The 23,414-nt window shown below is 37.8% G+C and overlaps 5 protein-coding genes across 12 annotated transcripts; all 5 read right to left on the bottom strand.

Annotated features, from left to right (window-relative positions):
* Positions 1 to 826: 826 nt before the first annotated feature.
* LOC127252258 (DNA-binding protein S1FA-like) lies at positions 827 to 2,036 on the bottom strand. The gene is made up of 2 exons (XM_051276378.1): positions 1,798 to 2,036; positions 827 to 1,313 (listed from the first exon to the last, which is right to left on the bottom strand). Exons 1-2 carry the CDS (start codon positions 1,852 to 1,854, stop codon positions 1,092 to 1,094), a joined length of 279 nt encoding a protein of 92 aa, XP_051132335.1. The 5' UTR covers positions 1,855 to 2,036; the 3' UTR covers positions 827 to 1,091.
* Positions 2,037 to 3,204: 1,168 nt separating this feature from the next.
* On the bottom strand, positions 3,205 to 5,666 carry LOC127252238 (L-type lectin-domain containing receptor kinase VIII.1-like). The gene has a single exon (XM_051276329.1). It carries the CDS (start codon positions 5,442 to 5,444, stop codon positions 3,300 to 3,302), a length of 2,145 nt encoding a protein of 714 aa, XP_051132286.1. The 5' UTR covers positions 5,445 to 5,666; the 3' UTR covers positions 3,205 to 3,299.
* Positions 5,667 to 9,141: 3,475 nt separating this feature from the next.
* On the bottom strand, positions 9,142 to 10,101 carry LOC127252256 (uncharacterized). The gene has a single exon (XM_051276376.1). It carries the CDS (start codon positions 10,050 to 10,052, stop codon positions 9,540 to 9,542), a length of 513 nt encoding a protein of 170 aa, XP_051132333.1. The 5' UTR covers positions 10,053 to 10,101; the 3' UTR covers positions 9,142 to 9,539.
* A 362-nt stretch (positions 10,102 to 10,463) lies between these two features.
* On the bottom strand, positions 10,464 to 18,220 carry LOC127252241 (probable E3 ubiquitin-protein ligase ZFP1). Of its 8 annotated transcripts, none has more exons than XM_051276348.1 (10): positions 18,184 to 18,220; positions 17,156 to 17,231; positions 16,213 to 16,373; positions 15,274 to 15,929; positions 13,270 to 13,410; positions 12,033 to 12,770; positions 11,558 to 11,955; positions 11,210 to 11,311; positions 10,941 to 11,078; positions 10,464 to 10,791 (listed from the first exon to the last, which is right to left on the bottom strand). In XM_051276348.1, the coding sequence occupies exons 5-10, from the start codon at positions 13,364 to 13,366 to the stop codon at positions 10,633 to 10,635; spliced, it is 1,632 nt and encodes a 543-aa protein (XP_051132305.1). In that variant the 5' UTR covers positions 13,367 to 13,410; positions 15,274 to 15,929; positions 16,213 to 16,373; positions 17,156 to 17,231; positions 18,184 to 18,220; the 3' UTR covers positions 10,464 to 10,632. The 8 variants fall into 8 exon arrangements, with proteins under 8 accessions (XP_051132305.1, XP_051132298.1, XP_051132303.1 ...); XM_051276341.1 differs by lacking the exon at positions 18,184 to 18,220 and adding an exon at positions 17,868 to 18,066; XM_051276346.1 differs by lacking the exon at positions 18,184 to 18,220 and adding an exon at positions 17,573 to 17,824.
* A 2,058-nt stretch (positions 18,221 to 20,278) lies between these two features.
* On the bottom strand, positions 20,279 to 23,013 carry LOC127251759 (zinc finger protein BALDIBIS-like). The gene is made up of 3 exons (XM_051275615.1): positions 22,199 to 23,013; positions 21,712 to 22,111; positions 20,279 to 21,476 (listed from the first exon to the last, which is right to left on the bottom strand). The coding sequence occupies exons 1-3, from the start codon at positions 22,341 to 22,343 to the stop codon at positions 20,426 to 20,428; spliced, it is 1,596 nt and encodes a 531-aa protein (XP_051131572.1). The 5' UTR covers positions 22,344 to 23,013; the 3' UTR covers positions 20,279 to 20,425.
* Between the last annotated feature and the right edge of the window lie 401 nt (positions 23,014 to 23,414).

The following is a 23,414-nucleotide window of genomic DNA, read 5'->3' as shown; positions in this document are numbered from 1 at the left end:
CTAACTTTCTTTTTAATTAAATAGTGGAGTACTTTGTAAAAGTTAGTCGTAGTTTATGTCAATTGATATCAATATATTCCATATCATTGATTAAAATGGGGGCCGTTGATTAAGACAGATTATTCAATACCTTACAACTCCCTTCTGAATTTGACCACTATTTTTTTATATTCGATGAATTTATTATTTTTCTCTAAGAACTGTCACAGATGGCACGCTGATGATATTTATATATTTGTATTAATGTTAGAAAAGAATGAGGAAGCTGGAACATCAAAATAACCTCAAAAAAGAGATATTGTAAAACACCTTTTTTTTTTTAATAAAGAAAACAGATATGTTCTTACCATTGTACAATGAATTACATTGAGCAAGAATGAGTATGTCATGAGATAGAAAATATCAACACAAATCTAAGTCAAACATTACAAATGAGTCCAAATTTCTCACTATTTTAACACAAATTTAATAATGAAATTGATTGAAATAAATGTGTTTAGAAGCACGTTCTGGGCAATCCATGGATATTTTTTCATTTCGCTTTTTTTACATAATTTTAAATAAAAATAAAATATTATCTCTTACAGAATAACTTTTTTTTTTAAAAAAAAACAGCAAAACTACTTTCACCATACATAATATGGAAAAGACCAGAGCCCATGAAATTGTGGTGTGGGTTTGTATTTTCATACTGAAAAGATATGATTTCACCCATACTTTTTTTAAAAAATAAAATTAAAAAAAAAACATGGCAACGACACTTGGATTCAACTTCCCCCAAGTTTGGTTTGTTATAAAGCAAGACAATGCACAACAGAACACAAGCTTCCAAAAATCCAGAACCTCCCAACTGAAATTTAAACAAAATGATGATGATGACGAGATATATGTCTAAATCTCCAGCAAACAGAACAAACAACAAATTACAACCAAACATGTAAAAAAGAGATCAACATGGTTGGGTGGATGGTGGTTCCAAATCTATAGTCTAAAACCCTGTGTAAACAAACAAGTGTTCTTTCTTGCATTATAATTGCCGAAGTTCTTGAAATGGGCAAGTGCTAGTTCAGGCTAATTCTTACCATTAATGATTATTCTCCAGGTGCTGACACACCTTGCTTGAGTCTCTCCCTCTTCATCTTCTTCTTGGAAATGGGCTTCTTCTTCTTTGGGGGAAGGGTCTTTTGGGCATACAGATACAGAGCATAATTTCCAATCAGGAATAGCAGCAGCAGCCCACCCACCACCAGCAACACAATCAATCCTGGGTTGAATCCTCCTTTGCCCACTACTGCATCTTTCCCCAAATTTGTCTGAGAACAAGAGCAGATATGCAGAACTAAGTATAAATCTTAGTAATGTAATTCACATGGAGAAATCAGTATTATGTAATACAAAGTTGCCATTGCAAATGGCAGAATAGAACATCCCCAAATACAAATCTGCATTGAAATTATAAAATGCAATACTAACATTTCTTACGAAAATGATGATTCTCCATTCTCTCTCCCATATCACTATTCCAAATCAACATATTTGATTTCAAAGCACCAATCCATATTCCAAATCAACATGGTTAATTTCCACAAAATCAACAGCATTCTACTAGTAGAACGCAACACCATAAATTCTAAATCAACACCAACATACAAGGCAGATAGACAAATCTCCCTTCGAAAGCAAACACAACAGATCACAGAACATAAGAGCTAAAATTGATCCGAAAACACAACAGATCTATCATCAGCCAAGTGAAATTCGAAGTAAAATCTAAGGCCAAATAAAAAACAAACTCACCATCCTATCAAACGAAGGGGGCGGGATGTGATCGTCGAAATCTCCTTCGTAATCCATCGCTCTCCAAGCAAAATCAAGGAAAAAGGGGAGAAAAAAGGGCAAGATCTAGAAGGGGAACAGATTATTAGTATTATTCTTATATGAAGTTAGAGTGGTGAGAAAGAACACACACTCCGTTGGGGCGACTGCAAATTTGCAATCCAAAACCCAAATTACAGCAATAGCAGGAGGCGTGTACGTTTACTCGAATTTCCAAATTTATTTTGTCGAACATCCAAACGCGTCGTTATACTGCCGCCGCAATTGGGCCGACTTAAAATGGGCCAAGAATTGGCCCAATGGACTATAATGAAAATTCCCTAATTATAAATTATGCAATAGGTGTTAGAAAATGTATTTCAAAGAAGAAAAAAGTGAAATGACATCCAAAAAAAAACAATGATGAGGAGGAAGTTGTTGTGAAACGGTGGAAGTATAAAAAACCCTTTACATTTGGTAGACAAGATTCTTGATGGGAAATTGTGTACATGTGTGGTGTTGTGTCATGGTTGGAGTGATGATATCTTGTCAGTTAGTTTAACAAGAGAATAATTACATCATAGTATGTATTAAATCGGTGGGTGTGGGTGGGTGTGTGATTTGAGGACACTAATTTTGAGATGGGTTTGGATGGATTAGATTGAATTTGTGGAATGATTGGACACAAGTTTGTATAAAGAAAAGTGGAAAAGAGACAAAGGGATGGAGATTTGTCCATGTTTGAGCATTTAATTCATTGAGACAGCCATTATAAAATTTATCTGAGAGGAGCTGTCATGTTTGGTTGCAATCATCAGAAACTGTGTGCTATAAAAAAGCTGCTTCTGGACCAGTTTGCATCACCCATTCTTGGGAGCTCCCTGGTGCTCCATGCCACATGGATCCACGTCGCCCATTCATAATGAATGGATTAGTGTGACCCGAGTGTAATATCCGGAGTTCAGGTCCTGGGAGCTCTCAAGAATCACCAGGTTTTGCTAAGAAAATATCAGCACAGTGCCATGTTTTTCCACTGCTCAGGAGTGTGGTGCGTGGCAAGCAAGAATCATGAAAATATTGAAAGCCCAGATATGAGAAGATGGGAACTTTATTGGTATAATGTTGTTGGGCAAATTGCATATGCATTTCCTCAGGCAATAATTACATCAGTTGTTAGTTGGTTGTGCACTTTACTAAACCTCTACTTGAAGTACTACTCTTTTGCAAGATGGATAAGAAGGAAAAATGATCACACCACCTTTTCCTTCATCCAAAAAATAAAAAGATTTGAGAACAAATAATTTTACACACATATTACAAATTTGATGTGAAATGTGAGTAGTGGTGATATTTGCAGGCAGAGTGAACTGAATCTGAATGTATGTAATGTAACAAATAAACGAATGATTAATTATTAATGAATTAAGTTAATAAACGAACTAACGAACGAACGTACAGTTGCAGGCAATGTCAAATTTTACAAATCACACCAAGTCTACGCCGCCGTGGTGGATGAGGCTATTTTCCGACGACGACGACGACGAGGTGGCGGCGATCATGCAGTTCAAATCGGATTCCGATACGCTGTCCTGCAGCGTCAGCAAAAGCTCCGACGTGCTGAAACTTAACGTTGGCTTCGCCCGAGGCACCACCGGAACTTCGGCTTCTCCGACCAGCATCTGCACCACCGCCCTCATCGCCGGCCTCGCCGCCGGGTCCGGGTGCGAGCAGGCCAGCCCCACCAGCAGCACCCGCCGCATTTCCGATTCGTTGAACTCGTTCCCCAGCCGGGCGTCCGCCGCCATCATCAGCCGCCCTTCCCGGTGCAATCCCCACACCCATTCCACCAAATTGCCGCCGCGTCCGCCGCCGGCCTTTCCGGCGTCTTTCTCGATGGGGCGCCGCCCGCTGGCCACTTCGAGCACCACCGCGCCGTAGCTGAAAACGTCGGTCTTATCGGACGCCCGGCCGGTGAGAAGATATTCCGGCGCCAGGTAACCCATCGTCCCCGCCGCGACGGTGGCGTCCGGCGACTTGTCGTGCTCGATTAGCCTCGCTAACCCGAAATCTCCCAATCGGGCGTTGAACCCTTCGTCCAGCATAATGTTGCTGGCTTTGATGTCTCTGTGGATCACCTGATTCTCGCACTCCTGGTGCAGGTATGTCAACGCCGACGCGACGCCGAGGAGAATCCGCCGCCGGTGAGGCCACGGCAGAGTCATCCGAGACTCGTACAGTGCCTTGTCGAGGCTTCCGTTGGACATCAAATCGTAGACGAGTAAACTCTCACCTTTGTCGTGGCACCATCCCTGAAGCCTGACGAGATTCCGGTGCCGGAGAGTTGCAATTATCGATAATTCCGACAGGAACTCTGCCTTCCCCTGTCCGTTGAGAGTGCACCTCTTCACCGCCACGGCGTCGCCGGTGGCCGGAAGTGTGCCTCTGTACACTGTTCCGTACGCCCCGTGCCCGATAACCCGGTTCGAATCGAATCCCTTGGTGGCAATGTTGAGCTCCTTGTACCCGAATTCCTTTGGCATTTTTATTACATCTGAGGCTAAAGTGTCCGACTTTTTGCCACGCTTGAACTTCTTTCCGTACACCCAAATCAATGCCACTGCACAGAATCCCAAGAAAAATGCACTCGCCGTTACCACGCCGGCGACGGCGCCGGGGCCGCTTTTGCAGAGCTGATTGTGGCACTTACCGTCGCCGTTACTGTCTTTATCGTACGACGTCGTGTTGGCGGCGACGGTGGAGTTGGGTTCTGCAGTCGGTGGCGGAGACTTGGCTGCACTCGCCGTGGGGTTCATCAAACTAGCCGTTGGCGTCGGCGGCGCCGCCGCCGAGGGATTATCGTCGAAGGTTGAAGTGAAGCTCCACCATTCGATGGAATGGATTTCAGTGCTGCCCTGAGTTGACCCGGAGAATCCGACGAACATGAAATCGTTGACGACGAAGTCGTTCAGATCCAATTCGTCGGACAAAATTGGGTCTCTGGGCTTCAAATTGGAATACGATACGTAGACTTTGATGGTCCGGTTAGGACCGGAATAATCGACCCAGGCATTGACCAGATCGCCGCTTTTCAAATCGACGTCGATGGTGTCCAAATTACCGACTCGACTGGAAACCATGGAATTCAGATCTAACCCCACGTGATTCCCATTGATGTCCTTAAATTCAACGTCCAAAAGGGTGTCGAATTCCACCGCCACCACGTTCTTCTGGGAACCCTCGCCGTCCATGGCCCCCAAAAACCCTCCGGCGTCGCCCACGTAGTCGTCGTCCGGCGAGATCACAAATGCAATCCCCCCGCCGATCGATGAGGGGTTCAAGTTCGTCACGCAGAACGAGAAGAATGTGGAAAAGCTCGCCGGCGACTCAGAACCCGGCCGCCGGAACTTGATAGGCTTAGAATACAAAACTTTTCCGGCGCCGGAGTAAGGCACGCCGACGTCTCGAGTTAGCCTGAAGCTCTCGTTGCTCAAATGGGCGTCTCCGAGGAGCTTCATGCTGGACAGCGTCATCGATCCGGAGTCAAATTCAATCGCCACCGTCAATCCTAGCAAAACTAAATCCGCAATAAGAAGGAAACAAAAGTACAGTCCACCGGAAAGTGGCGCCATCGTCTTCACACTTTAGAACTGTTATCCATGAGATCCCAAATTCATAAAGGATCTTTTATTTGAAGATTTTAGCCTAAAAACCAAGCTAGCGGGAGAAAGGTAGCCAGCTAGCCAAGGGCGTGGTGCCTGTGTGTGTATAAATGTGGAACCAAAATCTGGAAAGGCAGTGAGGAGGAAGAAAAGAAACAAATGAGGAAGACGAGAGAATCCGAAGAAGACAGGATGGACGCCACGTGTATTATTCCACCAACGGTAATATTTCTGTGGGTCGGTTACCCGGTTTTGTTGCCAATGAAGAAGACACTGTGAAGATAATGCTTTATTACTTTCATTTTATTTTATTTATTATTTTAATGCTATTTTTTATGGATGCTTTATTATTTTCTTAATGTTGATTATACATATTTATTTATTTATATTTAATTTCAAGCTGGATAATGCCATATATCTAGGGGAGAAAAAAGCTGCAATTTTATAGTCAACATTTAACCAAAGAATGCATAAAATGACTTTTTATAAAGTGCAAAATTTTTGGAAGAGTCAGATGCTGAACCAAAACTCAACATTTAAAGCTAGCCACTATTTGCCGACATTTATTATTCATTCTTTTGCAAATTTGATAATATTTTATATTTGGTGAATAAATGTTCTCTTGTCATTAGATTTTTTTTTTTTTTTATAATAAATAAAATGGTAGAACTAAATTTTAAAATAAATAAAGATAAAAGGATGGTAGAAAAAAGTAGGTGGACGTAACAAAAGTACTTCTCCGATTTTTTTTATTTATTATTATTATTTTTTTTTATAGATTTATCACTATTTTGGGAAAGTGAGTTTGTGTACTGTGTATGGGCACTTTCAAATAAAAATAAGATTTGATTTATAAACGAGATGTTAACTGACATTTTAACCCCTCACTCCTCTTGGGAATGAAGGCAAAATTGATAATATGACTGTGGCCATGCCATGTGACCAATAATGGCTGCTATCATTATTTAATCCCATAAATATTTAGGTATAAATAATGTGACAATAGTTTGACGCAGACATGTCATAATGGGGCAATACAATTAGTCAACCAAAAAACTTCAATTATTTGTTACATTATGGAAGATATTAAAGCCAGTTTTCACAATAGAAAAGCATGTTCTTACTGTCCACCATTGGGTTTTGGTCATTTTCTAAAATTTAGGGGTATTAGAGGTATTTCAGCCAACTGATGCACAAACAATTATACAGGAATGGATCATCTTCATTGCTGTGTCTCTGTTTGTGCTGTGATTGTCAAATTCATCTGCTACATACAAGGTATGGCCATATTAACCTATCTGTCTTATGTGTCCATCCATCAATTCAAAAAAGTTGTTGACACCTAGCTAGCTACCTACATTGGAATTCTAAGCAGTGGCATGGAATTCTAAACTTTAATCATTATGGAGACTAAATGCAAATGATAGAAAACAAGACATTGAAACTGTAATAATAATAATAATTGCAGACTGTTGATATCATTTATCAAAGAACTGCCTTAAGCCCTTAACTAATGAAGGAGAAAGCGCACAGCATATATTCCAACCATTACTTTCCACTATATTTAGAATATTAGTTTGCACTACAATGTTGCCAACTATGTTCTAGGCTATTGATTCCAGCAAGATTTCTTTCTACAAACCATTCATATGTCAGTGTAAGTCATCCTTTTCCAATTGGAAATAGAACTTCATGTAGAAGCTAAGTTCAAAATAGATTTATGGGCATCATGGAAAATGAGAGGATTTCCTAATGAAGATAGAATTCAACTACAATTGACATATTAATGCAAAATTGTAAGATGGGGACAACAGTGTCATTCAAGATTCACGTACCTTCAGAATTAGGCCTTTTTGTATCCTTTGAACCAGGTTCAGTTTGACCACATTTTCCCAAGTAAGTTGGGCTGTAACTAGAAATTTCCCTGTAGGATTGCCAAGGTGAACCCAATCTTTAGTTACATAACTGAAATTCTTCTATTCTGGATTCATGTGTGTGTACCTGGTTGGAGGACTTCTTTGCCCCTCTGTGATGCCATGCATTCTTCTGCAGGTTATGTACTAAAAATTGTGAACAAGGGCTCCAGAGAGGAAAAGTTATGAAGAAAAGCCCTCAAATTTAGGATGAAGTAACTCTTCTCCAGCTGGCCTTTTCAGGTGCTTAAAATTCAAAATTATTTTTAATTGATCCCTCAAGTAAAGATTCACCAAGGTAGTTATGAATGATTGATGTAAATATGCAATGTGGAACACAGAAGACAGGGTGGCATGGCTAGCTTTTATCCATTGGAACAGGGCACAATACTTTGAAGCCATGTTACTGTAAGCCTATCAAACAACTGAGGGAACTGCAGATCCATAACATGTTCTTTACTAGTTATTCCACCAGCCATTTGTCAAAACAAGAACAGGCTTATACTCCTAATATGTTTCAACATCTCAGAGACAACATAAAACCATAGCTAACCATATTTGATGGAAGAGTACCTAATTTCAAAATAACCCAAGCATGCCAAGAAATGCAGGTCATGACTCATCCCCTAATCTGTTGGAATTCTGAAAATATAAAGCAAAGAAGTTTCCAGTTTCCACTTATAGTATCGGACATGGCAAGAGTCTGGTTCTGGACGCCAGACATGAGAATGGGTCCATAAGAGAATGGGATGCAATTCATTTAAACTGCATGAGGAAAGCAAAGACATTCACAATTGTCAAATGATAATGAGATTATTTTTTTTTTTGATCGGAAACAATGAGATTATTATTTTTATGTACATGGATAGCCAGAATCAAAGATATTCTGTGGGTTAAGACCAAAGCAATATCCATAATTTTCTTTCTTCTCTGACTAATACAAGTGCAATGTATCATAACCCCAAGTAGCATGTGGATGTTGAACACCAAAAAAACTTGTAAGACCGGAAAATCAAATCTAAAATTAATTAAAGAAACTCTGGTTTGAAGTTCAATAGAACTTAGTAGCCATCAACCACCCAGTTTATATGTGTTTCTAAGGAACTTAATTAACATCTTGATGGAGAACATGGATCAAATGTCTACCCCAAAAGGATGAGGCATATTCACTTTCATTAAGACCAGTTTCTCACTTAAAAGCTGGGAAACAGTCAAGTTAAACAAAATGAATAGTTGAAAATCAATGCCAGACTGGTTCATAAAGAAAGTAAATAAGTCACACACCATAGCAATGCAACACAATCATAACCAAGAAGTGTATTTGAAATAACCTGTATGAGTATTCTGACTTACTGAATATGAATCCATCCATGTCCTTCAAACCAAACTATTAAGGAAAAACTAATACCAAGTATGCCAAGAGCCGCAAGTCATAGCTCAACCCCTAATTTGCTGCAATTCAAAAATAACTGAACCTGAAGAAGTTTCCGACCGCAGAATTGGACCATGGCCCAGCACAAACGTATTATAATTCAGAGCTGGACCCTGGACATGGAACAGGTCCAAACTCCAAAGAGATTAAGAGAATGAAATGTAAACATTCAAACTACATAGGCAGCCCTCATTTCTATCAGCACTACAATTCACAATGAGATTATTGCAGCAGATTTAGCATTTAAGAGAAAGTACTGAGTTTTTTCCAAACATCAGGCATCCAAACATTTGACTACACTTATATCAACAATACTTTGGAGTTGTGGAACAAATGTTTTAGAATTAGGCTCTTCAATGTCTAAACAGAACACGGCAGAGCAAACATGAAACCAGAGGACAGATTTCCAATAGCAACTAGAACATAAAAAAGAAACAAAATTTTCTGCTCAATGCAGAAACTTAAATGCATCTTAATCTCAATTCATTTTTAAGAGTGCACACAGAAGGCCACCATTACTTCATGAATGAGGTTATTTGATCTTATTCAACAACCCTAAACTCAAAGGCTGGGGTATTGAAAAGTGCTTCCCAAACGTAAACAAGATATAGCATACACGAACATCATCAATTCTGCAGTGCAACCTTCCGATATAGAGGACTACTTAAAATTGCACAATGCTATCTAGAAGTTACTTGGGAATCCGCTAGCAACCGTTGCTCACTTCTTCTTCTTCTGTGGCGCCTTGCCGCGAGCATGAACCTCTTTCCTATGTAAACGCCGCGGCTTCAGTTCTCCCAGCTTATGCCCCACCATAGCCTCGACGATGCGAAAGGGGATGTGCTTCCTTCCGTCGTAAACGGCAATACGATGCCCCACCATTTCCGGTATAATGGTGGAACCCCTCGACCATGTCTTAATCAGTTCCTTCTGCGACTTTTGATTCAACTCCTTGAGTTTCTTGATCAAATGATTGGCAACGAAAGGTATCCTCCAGCTGGTGCCTCCACCACACAGGGGGACCATGAGGTTGAGTGTTGATTCCTTCTGAATGTTGTAATCGGCTAAGGTCCTGCTGTCCTCCAACTGCTTCCCGCCGTAGATGAGGCGCTGCTGATCCTGAGGAGTTCCTTCTTTGTCCTGAAACTTGGCCTTGATAGTATCGATTGTATCGGAGCTTTCGACTTCCAGAGTGATTGTTTTGCCATTTAGGGCTAACACAAAGATCTGCATTTTCTCTTCCCTGTCGCTCCTTCGCCAAATCGCTGCGTTGTTTAAATATTCGAATACGTTGCACTAACCTCCCTCAAACTTCTATAAATATCAGAGTGGTACTTCCAAATTTCCAATTAAATCCCAAAACTTTTCCAAATTTCCAGAACAGGACTTTTCTGAATATTGTACACTTCACACAAATGTGAATACATTATCATCTATCTGCATAAAAATTGTAGAGATAATTGTTTACCTTGTATCCTTTTGAATATGTAAAATATTTATTTATTTTAATTTTCTCACAAAATATCACATTTATTTCTATTTTTTTTATCTTCACAAAACTCTAAAATTCTAAAAGATACTTGTCTAAACAAAGCTCAACATTAGTATTTGCCATAAAAAAATGGAGGGGAATGAAGAATGAAATAAAGAGAAACAAACAAAAACAAAAATGTAATAGCAGCAGCAGTTTAGAATAGTCTTGCTGAACAATGACAATGCCAATGCCATCATCTCCTCCATTTTCAGAGGAATGTTCTGAAATAGATATATGTACAACAACAAAATAAAAAGGTTTGATGGAATTATAGTTCCATCAATAAGCAGTTTTGTCCTTCATTTTGTCATCCACGGCTGCTGCTTTGCAGATAGGGCATGAGTTCTTCATCGACAGCCATTTCTGAATACAGCCCACGTGAAAATCATGGCCACAGACTTTCAATGTCCCGACATCATCCAAGTTTTTGTATTCCTCCTACAAAAGACAACACCACAGTTTCACCATTATTGAAGCACTGGTAATATCTATGCGTTGTTTGAAATGATGCAACAGAAATTATAAAAGATGTAAGCTGGTTGAAATCTATTTTTATGAACTAAAGCGAAACAATCGGGGATTCTTACCAAGCAGATGACACAGGTTCCTTCATCTTGAGATAGGTCCGATGAACAATATATTGACTCGGTCAGGCACTTAGAAATCAAACCATCAGACAAGCCGGTGCTGACACTTCCAATCCTTTCTCCCAGTGCAAGGAGTTCCTGGTCATACCAAGTAACCAAGTTGTAACAATGAACTAAAACAAATTTGATAAATAAATAAATAAATAATTAAAGCATTCGAGCAAGAAGTGAAAAGAAGTTGGAGAAAGAAAGTTGTATGATAAACTGACCTCATAGCTCATGTTGTCAATGTCAAGCCTCATGTCCCTGTAATGATCAAGCATAGCAGCTCTAGATCCATAATATGCAGAGTGGTCCACAACCACAAGACCCTGAAAAACATGAAGTATTAACTTAGAAGGTAACAAAAACATGAATTTTCAATTAGATATTTAAGTCAAAAGCATGAGGGCATCTCATGTTTTCATTATCCGACTCTACAATTCACTCTGGGAAATAGAATATGGATCTAACATAACAGCTGAAATGACCTCTGAGAAATAAAAATTGGTTTTTGCTAAAAATTGGTATTAATGCATTTTCTAATTAATGCAAAGTGAATTTACTTAAAGAAATACCTCTGGTGTCCATCTGTCACGGATGTTTTCCTCCTCATTATAATATCTATATCTGTCACTTCGAGGGAAAGTCCTTGTGCTTCTTTCCACATTGTGCAGCCTTAAGTTGGGATGTATCCGAGGATGTCTTGAGTGATAGCTCTCAGAAACCACCTGCTGCCCATCATCAGATGGAGCAACATGTCCGGGACGAAATGCGCTTGAGGAAGACTGGAAAGTTGGGGCAGATCTTTGACTATAGCCACTTTGCATCCCTCTAAAGGGTGGATTCACATGGTTGTTAACAGTGCCAGGACCACGGGTAGCATCATTGTTGTAACCCCCAATTTCAAGGGAACTATTAGGATGGGTGTTCGGAACATTCAGGGAGCTTGGATCACGGTTAAGGAAACTAGGATCTGAAATTTTGAACATGAAAAATAATTTAGTTGAATCAGATTATGGTCCACAACAAAATAAATCCAACATAACAAACCTGAGCCTGAAGCTGCTCCATTAGAAGTCGCTGGTGATATAATATTACTGTTCCATTCCCTTGGGGCGTTTGTGCTCTGGCTCCAGAATTCCACTGAATTACATTGATCAGAAGATCTGCTAGATGGGTGATGCAAAGAATTGCTTGACAAATGGGCCCTGGCAACATTAGTTTCCCTGTCAACTGCAGCTCTGCTTCTCACATTTCTTACTGTACCCTCACCACCAATGGAGAGCCCATTAACACCATAACTTGGTTGATATTCCCAGTAGGGATGATAAGATTCATTGTTCGGCTTTTCCTGCCATGGATCTGCAGGTAAGCGAACATCAGAAGAGCTTCCAACATCATAGTATCTGCTTGTAGAACCCCTCTCACAGATTGGAGGAATGCCAGGACTTTTCCGCTTGTATGATCCCCTGCCACCAGCCATTGTCTGATTGTAGAAACCACCATCTGCTCCAGGTATAGTTTGCCCACTAATGTTGGATGAAGGTGGGCGATGCATATAATTATTTTGAAACATGTGGATGTTCCCAGGAGCAGATTGATGCATGAAAGGATCATGAGATGGACCAGGAGCCATCGGTTGATATTGTGGTAATTCACCATTAAAATTGGCTGAAGGGTACCCGCTTGACCTAGGAGCAGGGGGCCACTGAGAAGGAAAGTGAACACCTTGGACTGGCATATTATCCACAGGATGAACAACCGAACTGCTTTCAGAAATGCCCCTTGCTACATTAAATAAGAAATAACATAAGACACATCTTACAGAAACATATTAAAAAAAAGAACCAGTGACTGCTGTAACTAAGTAGGTATTAGCAGGTTACTTTCACATTGAATAAAAGTTATGTTGTCTTTAGGTTATCTGGCAGTTAATGTTTCATAACAGAATCACAATTTCCAGCCAAGAATAAATATTTCATGGCTGGTCTTTCAGGCAACGTAGCTGGTTACAACTACTTAGAGAATAGAAACAAAACTCAAGATAGACCATCAAACAGCCACAAATATGGTTTCCATGAACTTAAAAACTGGCTAAGTGCAATCTTCTGTAATTAGAATACCTTACACAAATAAATACTAACACTCATCCAACAACCTATCCAAAGTGTGTAAGAATACGATGTAAGGTAAGATTCCCCTTTGATTAACTGCTTGAGGCCAGTCTTAGTACTTTTTAATATATATATATATACAAGAATAAAAAATTATGATTGTGAATAAATACCAATGGGCATGTAGGGCTGCTCCGGATGATTCCATCCCTGGTCACGGTCAGTTTCAGAAACCTGAGGTGTATTGTTAAAGATGAGTCGGTGGCCCATAATCGTCTGCTTTTATGAAACTAATTCCTCCAGCAAACCAAAACCTGCAGGGCATCACATATTATTTGAGGATCTGAAGAATTTTAGCAACAATTTCTGAAGAAATAATGAACTTTAGGCACCCATTAGATTTTTGAAGAGCAAGCATTAATTACTTTAGTAGGAAAACATCTTGAGAAGCATGCAACTGAGGCTGGAAAAAAATAATTGAATTGCACAAGAGCTTATTAATTTAGCACACTCCCTCTCATAGTGCTTCATGGTTAAGTTAGTCACTCCACTCTATAGAACTTGAAGGTTATTGAAATCTAGAATAAATCCTACTTCCAAATGATTTGCTATGATTGTCAATTTGTCATTAAACATTACAGGTGCCTGAATTTGAACAAAAGATTATATTTACCACTGACATTTCAGTTCTTATTTTGTGTGTCACCTTCATTGTTTTTGTGCAGAAAAGTAGCCAGAAATCAAAAGCACTCTGCTTTTAAGGTCAAAGCATAATGAATAGTTGTTTTCGCTCTGAATAAGGTAAGTGCATTGAACTATAACCTCAAGTGACATGAATGTTGAACACCGAAAAGACCTGTAAGCATGGAAGACTCGAAACCATAATTAAGTAAAAATACTATGGTTTAAAGCTAAATAGAAATTGGTAGCCTTCAATCATACAGTATCTACATATTAGTTCTTGAGAACTTGAATCAACATATTGGCGAAGATTATGCATCAAATATCTTCACCAAAAGGAAGAGGTGCATTCACATGCAAGATCTGTTTCCCACCTAATAAAACATACTGGGAAATGGTTATGATAAACAAAGTGACATATTTTAAAACATGATGCTAGACTAGACTATAAACAAAGGAATCAGAGGCAACTTAAGTCATGTAATCCTAATTATGTTATCAGAGTCATAACGAAGAGGTGTATTTTGAAACAACCTGTACGAGTATTCTTACTTGCTGAATATGAATTCATATGTGCCCTTCCAACCAAACTAGCAAGGAAAAGCTTCCACCCAAAACCATCAGTAAATGAATGGAACATTTTAATGATAACAAGAATCTTCAATCACAGGTTTGGTACACAGAGGTTTTAATCCATTATAATTAGGCCACTCCATTAGCTTATATCATATCCAAGTTCAAACTACCCATTGAAAAAAAATATTCAATTAAATTACTGGAAGATTTGTCAATAATGAAGATCGAGATTGTATATATTTGAAATTTTTTGGAAGAACCTTGAGTTTAAAATGTCAAGCACAGAATTGCAAGCAAGTGGCAGCCGCCCATTAAACACAGGGCTTAAAAGACTTCAAATCATGACATCTTATCTCCACAAAAAGAAGGGAACTTTTGAGAAATATTTGATATAGAGTGGATAAGGCATTAACAAAATTTGATGTGCAATGGGGGCAATGCACCCAGGAACACCAAATGACCTTCAAAGTTTCAAACTGAAATCGGGAACCAAGAATCTGCAATTGTCTTTTAAACATACGAAACTGATACTAAAACAAGAAATATTAGCAGTAGGTTAAATGCATGAAAGTTAGGATGTTCTTGGTGTGTCTCAGCTCTTTTTACCAGTCACAGTAAGACATGAGAGAATAGGCGGCGATCAGATGCTGATATTATATTTCAAAAGCTTTTTTTTTTTTTAAAGGAAGAAATGCAACAAAATTGTGCTAGAAATTGAGCTCCATCTCTGAATTTATTAACCACCACATGCATCAAACATATTACTCGCATTTGAGCAAAGCTTAGAAACATCACCACCCACACCATATCCTCAATGATCTCTTCTTTACAGGCACCAATTGAGTGCGGAAAAGGCAGTAACCTCTAAATCAGATTAAGCATCACCACCTCAAATGCAGTCAGCTAAAAGGACATCCTACCTGGGTGAACTCTCTCAAGGAAGGGAGCAGCCGCCAACAAGCAGAGATATAGAGTTTACTGGAGCTAATGTCAATTTGTTTACATAAAAGTGTGCATAGACATATATGTAAAGATGTCCATACACAACTGTTCTCCTCCCCGTTGCACACAAACCACAGAGATAAGTTTTATCAGCAAATCCAGCATCTTGACCAAACTTGGTACTCCAATCTACCCATTACCACTAAGGAAAACCATAGTTAATATTAGTTCTAACAGCCCTAAAAGAGCTCTTAGAACAATAGCATTGCACTGATACATGTCTTACACTATGTAGCATCGAAGAAATTAGCATAGAAAAGCCCCAAGCACCAAATCATGTCTGTTTTCATTCGTGAGACACTAGTGGCCATCTTAACATTAGATCATAGTGATATGCAATGATCCATCACTTTCTCAGAGCAGTACAATGGGTTGGGTTACATGTAAATTCCACAAAGCAAGAATCTATAGTTTCTGGCAATAACTTTTTCCTATAATGCTTGTTTGTTGGCCAAATCAACGTCGGAAGCTTAACATACTGAAACTGCAGTAGTTCAATCTAATAATTCTCGAAGGGTACACCAAACCAAAACCATATCTGTTCATCAGTGATCCAGATAGATCAAACAAGTGCCTGCAATATCATTTGTGATTCAGATTACAAGTATTAGAGACACTATGCATCTGTGCACTATACATCTACTCTATCTGGTTTTGGGGGACTAATGCTCTTTCTAGAACCTCTTGAAGATTTTAAAACAGTACCTTATTTTTTAACATCCTAGTTTAGCAAAAAAAAAAAACATATCTGAAAATACTGTGTTCTTCATCACTTAAATGAGTAGAACCTTAAAACAACAGAGTGACGGAGAGAGGGGAGTAACAGAGAGAGAGAGAGTTACATGACAATATCTTACCTGTCAGATATCCTCTAAATCCATCTTCTTTGTTCACATATGTTCATTTCTATGCAAAATAAGTGAACGAAAAAATGGAATAGAATCGTTGTCCCCAAATCCTAGCTCAAATATATGGAAATGCTTAAAACATTGACGTATTAGGCTTCAGATACAGATTCCTACAATTCAAAGGTCAAAGTCTTCAATGAATATATGCTTTCAGAAATCCCTGCCTTGTTGCTCAAAAAGATCTGAACCAATTTTTCAACATAATACAAAGATACCTGGTACACAAGGTTATTTGATAATTTTGAATTCAATCCAGTTTTGAACATGATATATATGATCATTATGACAATTCAATCATATAAGAAATTAGGAGGGAAACCAAAACTGGTAGAGCATGGTTTTGACACACTAATCCAATTATATTGCGAGATCAACAGTGGTGCCAAGCATTTTATAATATCAAATGAATTGTTGGTGGTAGTAATAATAATATTAGGAAGATTTATACATGAGAAGGGAAACTTTCATGACAGAGAAGCTTTTTGACAGGCTATTGTGAAGTAATATTGTTTGATGAAAACAACAACTATTGTATTATTGGAGATGTTTTAAGAATGTGTGAGAAGATATCACATCGATAAACTCATCAAATTAGTTGATACCAACTAACAGGCTTCAAATATATATATACATATATACATTTATATTTAAACATCCATAAGGGAGAGATTTCATTGATGAGGAAATCTTCTGCAGCTAACAACATCAAATGTCAGGAATAGGCTTTCCATCATCTCAATTAGAGGGGATTCAAGCAGATATTGATCCTGTACATAAATTATCTAAGCATGGAACAGAACAAGATCTCAAAGGTAAATAACATCAACTGATATTATCAGTAAATAAATTATATAACCCTGTTAATTGCCAATTTTAAGGTAAACAAACTTACAATATTTGAGGAACCTTTTCTGTCACAGAATGGTGCAAAAGGATACCTTTCTTGGATTCCCCTTACTCAAGAAAACCTGAGAACAACACAACTCAGTGTTCAGGCAAAGCAATAAAACAATTCAAAAACGTAATTTCAAGGAATTGGGAATTATAGACAAAAATCACTTTGATCATTAAGGTGCACAATGATTTTATGGCAGATACAGAGAAATTGCAAGTCTGATCGCACTAATGGTTATGGAGTTGACCTGGTTCACCAAAATCAAACTGACCCAACAAACCACCGTACGTACAAACTTCAAACAGTACTTCCATCAAATTCAATAATGAAAAACAAGTGGACAAGCATCTCAAACCCAGATTCGCGTAATCATTTATAATAAAAAAGTGGAATAAGAAGAAACGGGTACGAAACCTCATAATTCTTGTTCATTCACCGACTCTAAATCCCAAGAGGAAGTTAAAATTTTGCTTAAGGCCAAAAGAACGGCGAAGAAAAAAGAGCAGCCACGATCGCGATAAGAAATACACCGATCATCACCCAAACATTCAATCGAAGAATCCATACAGAAATTTCATCACCAGGTAATAAAAAAAACACAACAAAAAAGTAAAAAAACAAGAAAGAAGGCAAAAAAACGATACCAAAAATCAGACCACGACGATAACAGCACACAAAACACAAAAGAGTCAAGAAACAACAAAAGAACCTCTAATAATTCAATCGGTCATCGGACGATTCAGATGGGCGATCAACGCCGCCCGGGCGTCGTTCACACGGATAGCAAGAACAGGAGGCCCACAGGGAACAGCGCCAAAAATAATAAAGAAAAATAAAAAAAAAAGGAAAAGGGTAAAGATTTGTGAAGGGAGACGGTGGAACTCGGTCACATACAAATGCCCATATATATAAGGAACCGATTCATCAATGGTGGTTGCGTAGGCGTATTCCTCCACACACACTCATCAAATACAATAAATAAAAATCAATATATAATAAATTAATAAAAATATTGATAATCACACCTGATTGAGGTTTTAAACAAGTAGCCTTGATTAGATAACTTGGAACCTGCAATGGATGATTTATTACAATTTTTAATGTGGAGAGAGGGGAAAGACAAGAGGAGATTGGAATTTAGGTAAAGATGGAGGACCTGGACCACCACCACCATTGATGAAAAAAAAAAGTTACTTTGTACTAAACCCCTTATAATTATATACACATAACCAATCTTTTGTACACAAACGACACCAATGATAGGAGGAATAAGGTATCCAAATTTCCGAAATTTATTATTATTGTTTTAGATATTTCTAATTTAAAATGATTTTTCTAAATTACTCAAATCTTATTTCCAAATTTTATAATTATGTTCTTCTTTTTTTGAATGTTTATTCTAGAAGAGGGGTTGAATCGTAATTTGAAATTGGTTAATAAGATTTTAAAAAACGAAGAAAGTAAAATCTACTCCCAAGATTTATAGATTTTTTAAAATTGGAGTTTTTATTTAAAGAAAAAATATATATATATATATTGTTTTTCTTTTCAGGTATAAAATAATAATTACAATTATACTATTATATTAGTATATATATTTTTAGATTATATATGCCTATGAAATCGTATACTAAATATAACAATTTGAAAACTAGCAACCCTAAATTAAATGGGCTGGGGAGACTGATTTGGCAGGCCTAGTTTATTTGCAATCATGTGTTAAAATAGTTCAACGAGGAGCCCAGTAAGGCCCAAAACACTTAAAATTGGCCCAATACTATATCAAAGCAATTGCATAAATATCAATTTATAATTAGTACTTTTTTTTTTCTTTTTTTTTTTTAAAAAATCCATAGAAATATGTATTTTTTCTTTATAGCAAATATATGTATGTACTTTTTAATTTATATATTCAATATTACATTCATTCATAAAAACATCGCAACTACTTACATATATAATCTATAAATAAATTTCTTATACTTCATTAACATATTCATATATTTTTTAAAAAAATATCATTACTTTATATCATAATTAACCAATATAAAACTATATTCATTAAATTTCACATCAAATTCAAATGAATATACATTTGGTGAAGGAAAATAAGTATTTGAATCGACTAACATCACTAGATTTAAAATTCACAAATATTAACATATGAGGAAAAAATGTTTGAATGTGTTTCTTTTCAAGGTGGATTGGTTTACCAGTTATTTTTATTTTTTTTTAAATAGTATTTAATATAATCTTTTTTTTAAAAAAAAAATAATAATAAATAAATAAAGAAATTCTATGAAATTCAATCATGATTTTACAAATGTGACATCACTGTTCTTATTGAAACATAAAATGATAATCATAAAATATGCTTAGGGTGTGTTTGGTTCAACAGAGAATATGAAAATTAGTATCTTCATATTTAGTCAGGAAAGAAAAAAAAAAAAAGAAGGAAAATAAAATAATTTCAAGACTATAATTAGTAACTTAATGAAATATATATATACATTTTATTTTTTCCTAATTATACCTATTTGGGGGAGAAGAATTTTTTTTTTTTTTTTTCTGAACTTACATACAATGTTAAGATATTGATATTGATCATGCATTAGTTTGAATTATACATATGATTATATATAGGGTGTGTTTGTTTGAGGGATTTGTTTGGATTTTTACTATTCATCCTATTTTTTCCCCTAAAAAACATCAAATCAAACATCTATTTTTTATTTTTTATATTATACTAAAAATTAATTTTACATTCAAAACATCACGTCAACACCTATTTATAAATCATACAACTATTCAAATTCAAAATTTTTACTATTCAAATCCCAACTTAAAATCCAAACCCTCTGTTATTTACTATGAATTCGCTATGTTCTTTACATATTCTTTTCATTTAAAATTTGACTAGATTAAATTTTATTTTTACACATATCGATAAATTATAATTTTCCATTGTCGAAACACAATATTTGGATTAGTTAATGATGAATAGTGTAATTGAGTAATGCAAAGCTATAAAATATATACATTTACTTCTAAGTTCTAAACCATAATATATATATATTAAAAATATTTGGCCTATAAATTATATATTCCCGATAAGGTATGTGCTACAAGAAAACCTTAAAATTGTCGCATATTATTACACGGTAGAATTTAAAAGAGCTAATTAATAATTTAAAATTAAAAATGTTTTTTTTTTTTTTTTTTTTGGGAAGGGATATTTATTACACATATCGAACTGGCGGCTGGCTGCTAGTGGTTGACGGTGTAATGGCTGAGCCCCATGGCTGAACTCATGGACGCCAATTTAGCCAGCTCTTGCGACAAGTACGGCCCGGCGCCGGCGCCGCCTCCCCCGCCGCCGTCGCCGCCCATACCAAGAAAATCTCTCGTAAAACTATGCTCCACGCCGTGCATTAATCCCGAATGCAAGTTCAAGTTCATTGCATTGACACTAGCTCCAGCTGATGCTGCCGACTGCTGCTGGAAATGATGAAGATTGCTGTTTTCAATGGCAGCGCTGAAATTCAGCAAATCGTCGGCGGATTTGGTGGCCGGATTATTCTCCGGCGGCGGCTGTTGTTGGGCAAACACCTGGTGCAGCTCGCTTCTGCTGAAAGATGATGTTGAAAGCGTGTTCGTCGTCGAGGAAGACGACGAAGGGGAGTTGGAAGAATTCATTACTCCGACGGCGGCGGAAGCGCCGCCGAGGAACGGCGAGGAGGCGCTTTTGGTGGAGCCTAACTGAGCAGCTTGCTGGAGGAGTGCAGTCGCCGACAATGGCGGCGCCGGCGCCGGCGGATGGAGGTTGCTTTGGGTGTCGGAGTAAAGGGAGATTAACGAATCCGCCATTGCCGTGGAATTGGCAATTCCTTTGCTGCTTTGGGGCTCCTCCTTCAATGGGGATAGTGACAAATTGGCATAGTTTGGTCCGAAAAGATTGTTGGAAGGGATGTGGATAATGTCGGGGAGATGGGGAGTGGTTGAAGTATTGGATGTAATGAAATTAAGATTGGGATTTTGATCGTCGAAGGTATGATGGTCGAGCTCCAACCAAAGGGGCAATCTTGGCTTGTGGTGATTAGGGTCTCCGAGGAGCAAATTTCCGGCGAAACGGCCGCCGGCGGCGGGGATAATTCCGGCGGTATTGGAGAGTCCTTGTTGCAAATTAGGGTGAGGATTGATGAGATGATGATGATGATCATGTCTGAAGCTGAGATTGTTAGCCCCAATTGTAGTGATTCTTGCATTTTCCTCAGCCAATGCGTCGCAGAAAGCTCGATGTGTGATGAAGCTGTCTTTCCTGAGGAAGAAGAAGAAGAAGAGGGACAGACAATAGTTATTAATTACCTAATCATTTGTTGACAAGGGGTACATATTTATTACAGAGAGAGAGGGAGACAGACATTAAAGTCTTGCAGAAACAACAAACATTCCGAAACAAGAAAACACACACGATGATGGATGGATGATGACGACGACGATGTTGTTGTTGTTGTTGTTTGTAAGAATTAATAAATTAATTAATTAATATGTACCTGGAAAATAGGGTTCCGCAGTCGCATTTGTACTCTCTCGTCCCACAGGTTTTGGAGTGGGCTTTCCAGTCAGATTGAACTGCATATTTCTTCGAACATTTCTCACACTTCCATTTCTTCTCCCCATGTTTTCTGCTGAAGTGTTTCTTGATGCCCGTCAGATCTCCCAGGGCTCGACCCGCGTCGTGGTGGACGCACGTCTTTTCCGGGCAGATGTAAACTTTTTTTCTGATCTGATCCTTGTTGGCTCTCTGCTTCAACCTCCATGGGAGATTGTGCCCTCTTCTGTGAAGTTGCAGGTTTTGGTCCCTCTGGAACCCTTTGTTGCAGATTTCACAGATGAACCTGTTCGTCGCCATCAGTGTCTTTGGGGAGAGGGCGATCACTTCTGCATCTGGATCTGCAATTAATGATCCCATTCATTCATTAATTCATTCAAAATCTAACAGCATCGGAATTAATTAATCGACGAATTAATTAATTAAACCTGGTGTCCCCGGGAGGCTGCGTTTCTTCTTCGCGGAATTGGGTTTAGGGTTAGGGTTTGGGTTTGGTTCAGATTCTAATTGACTGAAAATTGCTGTGGGTGGAGCTGAGGAAATGGGAGTAGAAGAAAAAACATCACCAGACATCGTTGGAGTGTATGTATCTGTCTGTATATATATGTATATGTATGTGTGTGTTCTTGAAGATGGGGTTGGGATAAGAGAGGGAGATAAAAATGGACAAAAAGAAAGCAAAGAGAAAGAAAGTGGTAGAAAACAAAAGAGAAATCGGTGGACAGAAGCTAGCTAGTTTCCCCAAATTAAAACAAACAGATAATCTAATCTGGGTTTGGAGTTATTCAAATGTCAACATTGAGATCGATGAAGAAGAAGAAGAAGAAGAAGAAGCAGAAATTAAACCCAAACAGGAAGCATCCAACGCCAGAAGAAAGCTTTAATTTGAATCCACAAGAACGTAACTAAAGACTGGATGCAGAAGCAGAAGCAGAAGCAAACAACAGTTTTTTTGATGACGACGACGATGATGCTGAGGAAGACGATGATGATGATGATGAACTGGTTTGGTTTTGTATGTAATTTGGCATCTAAAGAGCAAAACACCAAAACACCTTTTGAAAGCTAAGGAGAATATTTCCTCTATTTTCTTCCAACAACCTACACACACTGTCTCGCTTCTCTCTCTCTCTCTCTCTTCTTTCTCTCTCTTGAAATTGAGCTTCTTCTTCTTCCCAGTGGCTCTCTATATCTCTTTTATCTCTAATTCAAAGTTCGTCAGCCATAGATTTAGCTGCTGGGGCCCTCTTTAATTCTCTCTCTCCTTCTCTTTCTCTTTCTCTTTCTCTTTCTCTCTCTATCTATACATACAGTGACTATACGTATCTATTGGCTGTATGCTGCTAGTAAACAGCATGTGTAGAGCTGTGTGTCGTCTGTATGTTTTCGTGCTGATTTTCCTTTTATCAAGACTAGTAAGTTCATCAAATATATTTTAATTTAAATATTTTAACAGATTTATACAATTATTAATTTTAAAAATATAATTATTTTAACGATTCAATAGGTACGTTTACCAGCGTATACTTTGACTGATGTCGCAACTCTACTGCATGCTTATCATTTCCAAAATAACAAAAATAGAATAAAATATAAACAAACTTGTCAGACTTTTACTAATAAATCATATCAATGACTAAGTTG

Source organism: Andrographis paniculata, unplaced genomic scaffold (assembly GCF_009805555.1).
Source record: "Andrographis paniculata isolate CXL003 unplaced genomic scaffold, ASM980555v1 Contig45END, whole genome shotgun sequence".
Classification (NCBI taxonomy): Eukaryota; Viridiplantae; Streptophyta; class Magnoliopsida; order Lamiales; family Acanthaceae; genus Andrographis; species Andrographis paniculata.
Note: the sequence above shows the minus strand (reverse complement) of the source record. Positions and strands in the feature narration are given on the sequence as shown.